The 9,046-nt window shown below is 40.5% G+C and overlaps 1 protein-coding gene across 2 annotated transcripts; it reads left to right on the top strand.

Annotated features, from left to right (window-relative positions):
- Positions 1–571: 571 nt before the first annotated feature.
- LOC149312230 (mitochondrial inner membrane protease ATP23 homolog) lies at positions 572–8,424 on the top strand. 2 transcript variants are annotated; one of them, XM_089526823.1, is made up of 6 exons: positions 574–981; positions 2,241–2,286; positions 2,823–2,904; positions 4,903–5,040; positions 5,658–5,741; positions 7,961–8,424. In XM_089526823.1, exons 1-6 carry the CDS (start codon positions 747–749, stop codon positions 8,162–8,164), a joined length of 789 nt encoding a protein of 262 aa, XP_089382949.1. In that variant the 5' UTR covers positions 574–746; the 3' UTR covers positions 8,165–8,424. The 2 variants fall into 2 exon arrangements, with proteins under 2 accessions (XP_089382951.1, XP_089382949.1); XM_089526825.1 differs by lacking the exon at positions 5,658–5,741 and having other exon boundaries at positions 572–981.
- Positions 8,425–9,046: the final 622 nt, after the last annotated feature.

Genomic DNA, 9,046 nt, shown 5'->3' with positions numbered 1-9,046 from the left:
TATATATATATATAGAGAGAGAGAGAGAGAGAGAATGTGTATATACACACATTTTCACACACACGCACACATAATTGTATCTGTCTATAAATGTGTGTGTACAGACGGACAGGTATATAATTATATATACATATATATATATATATGCACACTAAGAGATATACTATTATATATATGCATATATACAGAGACATATATATATATATATATATACACACACATATATATAATTATTTATATATGTACACACATATACAGCTATATATGTGTATGTATACATATATATATAAATACATATATACACATAGAAATTACAATGTGTATATATATATACACACACACACACATACAGAAATATGTATATAATACACATATAGAGAGCGTGATATATAGTTATGTGTGTATATATACTGTATATACACACACACACATATATATATATTAAAAAGCTGGAGAGGTGTGTGTATCTGTGTATTTAAAACCTCTTTATTCAAACAGAGTTTTAAAAGTGCTGCTTATGACAGGAGTAGACCGGAAGTGGTCTTCTTCGCGTGCGCGAAATGGTTTCCTAAAGCGTCCGGCGCATCATCTCGAGCGCCCTTCTTCCCCCCTCTCTATGGTTCCTGCGCGAGGCTGCTCTCCTTTGCCCGGCTTTGCTACGGTGGCCGGCGAGGTCAAGAGGGAACGGAACGCGAAGCTCTTGATCTCTGCTCTCGAATGAACGCTGCACCAGAGGGGCTTTGCTGATGGCTTCGGAGCAAGAGGGCGGCCGCAGTCGCGGGTCCGGCGCTGAGGAAGAGGAGGAGGACTTCGGGTACGGCCTTTTCCCGGAGCGACGCCGCGGCGGCGGCGGAGGAGGAGGCGGCGGCGATGGCAAGAGCGAAGGGGAGTGGAAGCCTCCGCAGCCCTTCTTGTTCTACAACAGCCTCTTCACCTTCAACCACAAGTGCCGACTGATGCTGAAGATAGCGCTGGATAACAGTAAGCCTGTGCAGTTTGACACAGCGTCACGTGCTCTGGCTCCATCCTGTGGAATGCTGGGATTTGTAGTTTCACAACAGTGTCCCCCAAACTGCTCTTTTAAAGTGATTTTGGACTTCATCTCCCACAATCCCAGTCTGTTGGCCAACATGGCTGAGGCTTCTGGGAGATGTAGTCCAAACAAATCTCTTAAAAGGCACAGTTTGGGGACCACTGCTCTAAAACTAACGCCTTACTCATGGAAGGGCCAGGTTTCTTTGTGTCCTTGTTTCCCAGAAATCTAGGGAACTATTTTTAAAGTAACTTTAACAACAACAAATCCTGTAGCCTTTTATGTGGACTTTTAACTACTTGCACCCGGTTTTAATTATTATCTTGCAAAGTTAATATTCAACTTATGTTTCACTTGACTGCTGTGCAAAAAAAAAAGTCTGGCCAAAATGGTGACATAACCGAAGACTTTCGCCATCAAAAGGTGAAATGGTGCTAGTTATCTCTTTGTGGTTTGACCCTTTGTTTAAAGTAATCTGATAAAGGGCATGCCTTCTGTTATCCCATAAAGGTCTGCATTGCAGTGACTTCACTATGGTCCCATTCAGACAGACCAAAATAAAGCTGCTTCGGGTCACTTTGGAGATGTGCTGATTAAATGATGCATGGGTCCTAAGAGTCTGCCAAAGCCATGCTTTGGCAGACTCTTAGGACCCATGCATCATTTAAACAGCACATCTCCAAAGTGACCCGAAGCAGCTTTATTTTGGCCTTTCTGTGTGGGGCCTAAGTCACTGATCTTTCAGATGTTTTGCACTTCCAACTCTCAGAAGTTCCCGGCAGCATTTGGGAATCTGAAAGGTTAAGGAAGCACTGGCATAGGAAGTGATGTTCTGTAGTTTGATATGGTATAACATTGACATGTAACAGCATTCTTCTATATACTCTTAAACAGTCATGCTGCAGTCCTATTCATGTGTGCTTGCAAATAAGCCACTTTTAATACGGTGAGACTTTCTTCTGCCTAACCAGAAATAGAATTGCACTGGCAAATAAGTAGGCGATAGCCACTCAGTAAATTGACCGAGTCACTTATCATGTAGATAGTGTCAGGTTTATGCTATACTGATACTCCAAATGAGCAACAATGCACTATGGCAATAACTGTTTTTTCTGATAATCTAAAACATGTAGACTGTAGTCTCATTTGCTCTACAGAAGAAACTTGCTTAGGAGGAGTTAATGCTTTTATTGATATTTTTTTCTAGATCCATATGCTAAACTATTACTTGATGCTATGAAGAATTCTGGCTGGTAAGATAATTTTTTACTCCATACAATTGTATTTTTACTATACAGTCGTCCCTCCTCATTTGCGAACTTGACATTCACAAATTTGGTTATTCGCAAGGTTTCTCCTGACCACTCCCATGTCTGCCACAGCTGATCCAGGCATTGGAGCGGTCAGGAGAGACCCGCGCAGGACTTTCTCCCTCCCCTCCAATGCCTGGAACAGGAGGGATCAGGAGAGACCCATGTGGGCCAATCTCCCTCCCCTCCGATGCCTGGAACAGCTGATCCTGGCATCGGAGGGGAGAGGAGAGAGCTCCCCTCTCTGCCCAGCTGAGCTAGTTACAGGGTGGCAGGGAGAGCGAAGAGAGGCAAGCGCATGTGCTTCTCTCCAACCCCACCCTGCTGCTCTGACTGGAGAGGGTACTTGCAAAATTTGTGCATTCACAAGGGTCGTTCACCCTAATCCCCACGAATACGGAGGGGCGACTGTAGTTACATTGTGGTTGAAGGCGGCCATTATGTTTGCATTTTACCTCTATCATTCCTGTACTTTTTAGCACTGTTTTCAGAGACCGACACTTCTCCTGTGAAGATTGTGATGGATGTGTTAGTGGAGGATTTGATTCTTCAACATCACAGGTAGGTCACTGAGCAGTCTGCCCTGGTCATATGTTTTTCTGTGATAGCAAAATAAAATTATTGCTTAAACTGAAAATATACTTAATGTCCAGCATTTGGTTGTATTCATGATTTCTTTAAGCTATTTCTTTGTTTTGTTATAGTGGTTAAAAACATAATTAGAGACCAGTCTTTAAGATAAGAGAACATCTGTGATGGATGTCCACCACTTTGTAAGTCTTACTGGACTTGCATCTCTCAGGGCAGAGTGAGGGTAGCTTTTATCCTCTTTTATCCCCTCTAATTCACTTCAAGAAGAAGTAAAATAGCACCATCAGCTCAGTGCTGGTGTAGTTTTCCTTATTTTTCAGGCTCATGTCAAGAGAGGGAGAGGGCTGCCCCATGCTCGCCCTTCACTTGGCCCCAATAAGACCCTGGCAAGATAGCCACAGTGACAGAAAGCTCTACGACTATCTACAGATATCTCTACAGGTGGAACCTTTTGCATACAGATTGCCTTATCTCCCTTTAGAAGGGGAAGGTTCATATTTCCCTAGGGTCCCTGATGTGCCCTGTCACAGATCGTACTATTGCCTCCTAAAGGTGAAGTTTATGCGCCATTCAGAAGTTACTTGGAATCTGCTGTAATCAGATTCAAAATCAGAAGAGTTTGGTTCAAGTGGAACAGTACTTATACATTCAGACCAGCAGCTTACCATAGAATCATAGCATTGGAAGAGACCCTAAGGGCCATCAAGTTCAACCTCCTGCCATGCAGAAATACACACCAATTAAAAAGATTGTATGTACAGTGCTGTGTAAATTTACAGCGCTTTATAAATAAAGGTTAATAATAATCATAAACTTAAATCACTCCTGACAGATGGCCGTTCAGCCTCTGTTTAGAAACCTCAGAAGGAGACGTCTCCAGTCTCTGAGGCAGCATGACCCTCTGTCGAATAGCTCTTAATGTCAGGATGTTTTTCCTAATGTTTAGGTGGAATCTTTTTTCCTGTAGCTTGGAAGTATTATTCCATGTCCCAGTCTCTGGAGCTGCAGCAAACAAGCTTGTTCCATCCTCAATATAACATCCCTTCAAATATCAGATTGGCTATCATATCATCCCTTAACCGTCTCTTCTTCAGGCTAAACATATCCAGTTCTCGAAGCAGCTCCTCACAGGGCATGGTTTCCACACCTTTCACCATTTTGGTCATCTTCCCCTGGACACACTCCAGCTTATAATTGTCCTTATGAAGTCCACTCTGCTCCCTTACAAAAGACAAGGTGTAAATCCCATATGTTAGTCACAATGACTTTGATGTATTCAGTATAATCAGGAGACCTGCCAATGGAGTTCTAATGGTCTTACACGTTGACCTCTCATCATACTAGAGGGCAGCCCATCAGAGACATTCTGTACTTAATTATGCAGACTCCCTTAAAGCAGATTAGTGGAGAAAGGATGGCTTGTTTAATGTCCAGTGGGGAAAGAAAGGCAGCCAAGTTACCTAGCAGACCTAAGGCTTTCAACCACCGGAAAGGAGACAACAAAAGCCGGGGGGGGGGGGGGGAGGAAGGGAGGAGGCAAACTATTTTCTTTTTGCATTGTGTCAGTCACACTTCAGAACTAGGTGTGTAGCTTCATCTGCATGACCATATTCCCCACCTGCACTATACAGCAACCAATATATTTGGGGAGCATACTGAATCTCTTCCCTCTTATGAGGAGCCTGATTGTATTTGGGAGAGACAGGGCCTAGAGTTGTAGAAGCCAGATACTGACTGTCTCCAAGATTACTCACTTGTCAGTTCAGTTGGATTATTACTATTACTATTATTATTTATATCCCACCTCTTCCTATGGATGGTTGAGCAATACTATGTAGAGAACAGGAAAAGCTTGAAAGCAAAGCTTTTGGGGGGAATTATAAAAAAATGTACACAATGTGTAACTAAACATAACATCTGAATTTTCTCATGAGGTTTTTCTTTATTTCCCCTTTATTTCCTTGGTAGATTGTTCTGTGCCAAAACAATATTCATTATCAATCTCATATGAACAGAGTGGTGACTCATGAACTTATCCATGCTTTTGATCATTGCCGAGCACATGTGGACTGGTTTAATAATGTCAAACACTTAGCTTGTTCAGAGGTAAGTTAAAATGATTAATTCATACACATGTGAATTAATAATACTACTGGGGAACTTGAATGTCTTCTTTGGCTTTTCTTCAGTCTTCAGTTTTGCTACCAAGAGCCACAGGCATCTGGTTCTCCCAGGTACCATCTGCAAGTTCCATATACACAGTGTAAAGCAAGGTCATTTTAACAGTTCTGAAATTCCACAACTTCTGATTTTACAGAAATTGGTTTTATGTAAAAAGAGAAAATGCAGCTAGTTGATCTTCTCTCCTGCAGAGAGGAGGGAACAATCGTGAATGCTACATTCATCAGACTGATCATTTGTTAAAATAATACCTGTTTTTAATAGATGATATCAAGAAGACAATTCTTGGTGTGATAGGTGAAATTGTACCTTTAGAAAGCAGTTGGACTCAATCATACATTTTCCCTTCGTTTGCTTGGCTAAGAAATCTTTCTTAAATTACTTATGAAAGATTACAAAGGGAGTACTGAGGGAGTGTTTGCTAATGTCTATCTACTGGCATCTTAACCAGAGAACTCTTGGGAATCTTGACTTTATGTTAGGAATGTTGTCTTTCTCTGAGCACTCTGTTCAGTTTGGGTGGTTTTGTGTTTACCTCATAGATTAGAGCTGCCAATTTGAGTGGAGACTGCTCACTTCTCAGTGAAATGACCCGATTTAAGTTTGGATTGAAGCAGCATCATCAGGTAAATTAATGGTAACCTATAAAAAGGGGGAGGTTTACAAACTATGGCTAGTATTCAGGAGAGTCATTGCCCTCACAGAAGGAGTTTCCATTAGTAGAAGGAGAAATGGGACACTTCCCCTTCCCTAGAGATGTAAAATTTCTGGAAACTTTAAAACCATGGGAAAAGGTTGGGTTTTTTATTGGGGGTGAGGGAGGGGGAAATGCAGTATTAGCATCCTTTTTGAATATCACTTTGTTACTTTAAGAATATAAAATGCACTGTGTATATTTATAGGCTTAACAAGACTACATGTGAAAGGGATCTAGTAGTCCTAGAAGACCACAAGTTGAACATGAGTCAACAGTATGATGCGGCAGCAAAAAAGGCCAATGCTATTCTAGGCTGCATCAATAGAAGTATAGTCTAGATCAAGGGATGTAATAGTGCCACTCTTTTCTGCTTTAGTCAGGCCTCACCTGGAATACTGTGCCCAGTTCTGGGCGCCACAATTCAAAAAGGATGTTGACAAGCTGGAGCATGTTCAGATGAGGGTGACCAAAATAGTGAAGGGTCTGGAAACCATGCCTTATGAGAGGAGACTTGGGGAGCTGGGTATGTTTAGCCTGGAGAAGTGATGGTTAAGAACTGATATGATAGCCCTGTTTAAGTATTTGAAAGGGTGTAATATGGAGGAAAGAGCAGGCTTGATTTCTTCTGCTTCAGAGAATAGGACACGGAACAATGGGTGGAAGCTACAGGAAAAGAGATTCCACCTAAACATTAAGAGGAACTTCTTGACATTATGAGCTGTTCAACAGTGGAACACACTCCCTTGGAGAGTGGTGGAGTCTCCTCCTTTGGAGGTCTTTAAACAGAGGCTCGATGGCGATCTGTTCGGGGTGTTTTGATTCTGTGTTCCTGCATGGTAGGGGGTTGGACTGGATGGCCCTTTTGGCCTCTTCCAATTCTATGATTCTATGGTTTGACTTGGGATAAAAGTAGCATGTGTGATACATTAAAGTTACGGTTTATTCAGGAAATAATTACACATTGAATTTACTTTTTAAAATACTGTTGTTACAAATGGAGGTACAAGATACTGAAATATTCCAAACCACTTTCCTTTTTACAATTAATGAAGAGTAGGACTGCAGAAGAAGCCATCAATGTTAGTAAAATAAAGAAACTTTACCCCCTCTATTTCTCAGTAGTGTCAAACAGTCATAAAGTACTCATTCCCATTAAAGCAAAGCAAAACAAAACAAAAAACAGATACAGTAATAGGAAATCAAGCCCAGGAATTACAGATGTAAGGTATTGGATAGAAAGTCAACTTAGTGTAGTGGTTTGAACATTGGACTATGAATGTGGAGACCAGGATTCAAATCCCAGTTTAGCATGGAAACCCGCTGGGTGATGTTTGAGAAGTCACATTCTCTCAGACAAGGATACCCTGTGATATTGTACTTAGTTTTACATGAATGTCTACATCCTACATAGTTTTTAGAAATAATGCTGTGATAATAAATATAGGAACATTGTATCTTAAATATTTTATTCATAATTAAAAAAGAAAATGTTCCATAACAATTTTCCCCTTCCAATTTTTGTCCCCCTCCTCAATACCTTCACATCTTTACTTCACCCTTCTGACGTGCCTCCCTTCCCTCTCATGTATCTTAAACCTCTAAGAAACTTTTCAGAACCCATTATCAGCACTAGAGAGGAGTGCAAGGAGGAGAGACCAAATTCTCAGTTCTACTTCAAGCATTGTATTGCATTTAGGTCAATTTATTCAATTTAGTGTCTACATTAGTCAAGGCTCCTTTTTATGAATTTTAAAATATGATTATAAAGACAAAGAAGGAAGGGGGCAAGTACAAAATATATCAGTATGGGCTAAGCATAAACAGTAATAGAAGCTGATTGCACTCCTAAAATACCTTTTGTTTAAGTGGATATCTGTAAAATACACATTATCATCTTCTGACTGTTGAATGATAGATGGTGAATGTTTTTCTTTCCATGTATAAGTGTACAGATCTTCACAATAGAAGCAGTCCTGTTGACCATGGGTTAAATTCCTTGCAACAGGGATATAATTAGTAAGAACGTGTGCACCTACAAATGCTAAAAATGTTTCTCATATAAACAGTCCCCCCCCCCCACACTAATTTACATGCATTAGTTGATTAGACTTCATAGTCTAATGATCTTGTTTTTATTACATTTCTCAGACCTGCGTTAGAGACAGAGCTGTTCGCTCCATCCTGGCTGTTAGAAAACTCAGCAAAGAAATGGCAGAGAAGGCTGTGGATGAAGTCTTTGAATCCTGTTTCAATGACCATGAACCTTTTGGCAGAGTGCCTCACAGCAAATCTGATGCAAAACATGCATACAGAGATTTTCAGAACCGTGACAGATACTACCGAAATTTATAGATGAGCATATTTGTCCCCACCTGTGAACTGTCATTTGAGGACAATTTTGCAAAAAATTAATCGTGAAAATAACTGGAGCCCAGGGAGAAGAAATAGTCACATTGTTGAATCCCTGCTCATTTTTCATGCAGCACAAGAATGGATCTAACAGTGTTTTGTTTTTTTCAATGAGCACATAGAGGTATATGTATCTGTTACTGGAAATTAGTTTTGCAAATATTTGGTTTTCATCCTTGTTTCAATAAACACCATTTTGTTAAGTGTGTATGTATGAAAGAAAAAGAGAGAGAGAGATGAACATACACATATATACCAATCTTTCCTAGTCTGGGGCTCTCCAGTGGTTTTGGACTAAAGCTGATATCAGCCTTGGCCAATATGACCCATATTATTAGATTTATTTATTGCCTTTCAAGTAGGTTCCCTGAACACCATGGATAATGGATAAAAGCATTTAAAACATGAAAAACACAAACACTTAAAATAGGCTAAAACCAGAGTTGTTCAAAGTAGTTTTGAGCAGTGACCCAGAGCATGTGGAAGATACAGCTATGAATGCATACTTGGTTGGCTATTTGGACAACATATTTTTTATGTAACAGAATTGTGTGGTGGAACAAAGTGAGTCAGAATCTTCAAGAAAACAAATTATCTTCTGTTCCTTTTGTTTCAAACCATATCTATATCATGTTTGTACTGGGAGCCCTTCAGACAGGCTGCATTGCCGCAGGAGTGTGTTGAGGCTCCCTGTACAACTCATGATATATGAGACTACCTGTTATATCTACAGGAGCAAATGAATAGGTTTAGGAGTTGAACAGTGGATACCTGAGCTAGTTCTAAGAGGATTTCATTTCTTGGTCAAGTATGGAACCCTGCAGC

This window comes from Sceloporus occidentalis, unplaced genomic scaffold (genome assembly GCF_023333645.1).
Source record: "Sceloporus occidentalis isolate IW3139 unplaced genomic scaffold, rSceOcc1.0.p SCAF_5, whole genome shotgun sequence".
NCBI lineage: Eukaryota > Metazoa > Chordata > Lepidosauria > Squamata > Phrynosomatidae > Sceloporus > Sceloporus occidentalis.
This window is presented reverse-complemented; position numbering and strand designations above follow the sequence as displayed.

Excerpts from the sequence above, each read along its gene's own strand:
- LOC149312230 (XM_089526823.1), top strand. The coding sequence starts at position 747 with ATGGCTTCGGAGCAAGAGGGCGGCCGCAGTCGCGGGTCCGGCGCTGAG. Across the intron at positions 982-2,240 it reads GAAGATAGCGCTGGATAACA|ATCCATATGCTAAACTATTA; the intron begins GTAAGCCTGTGC and ends ATTTTTTTCTAG. Across the intron at positions 5,041-5,657 it reads AACACTTAGCTTGTTCAGAG|ATTAGAGCTGCCAATTTGAG; the intron begins GTAAGTTAAAAT and ends TTTACCTCATAG.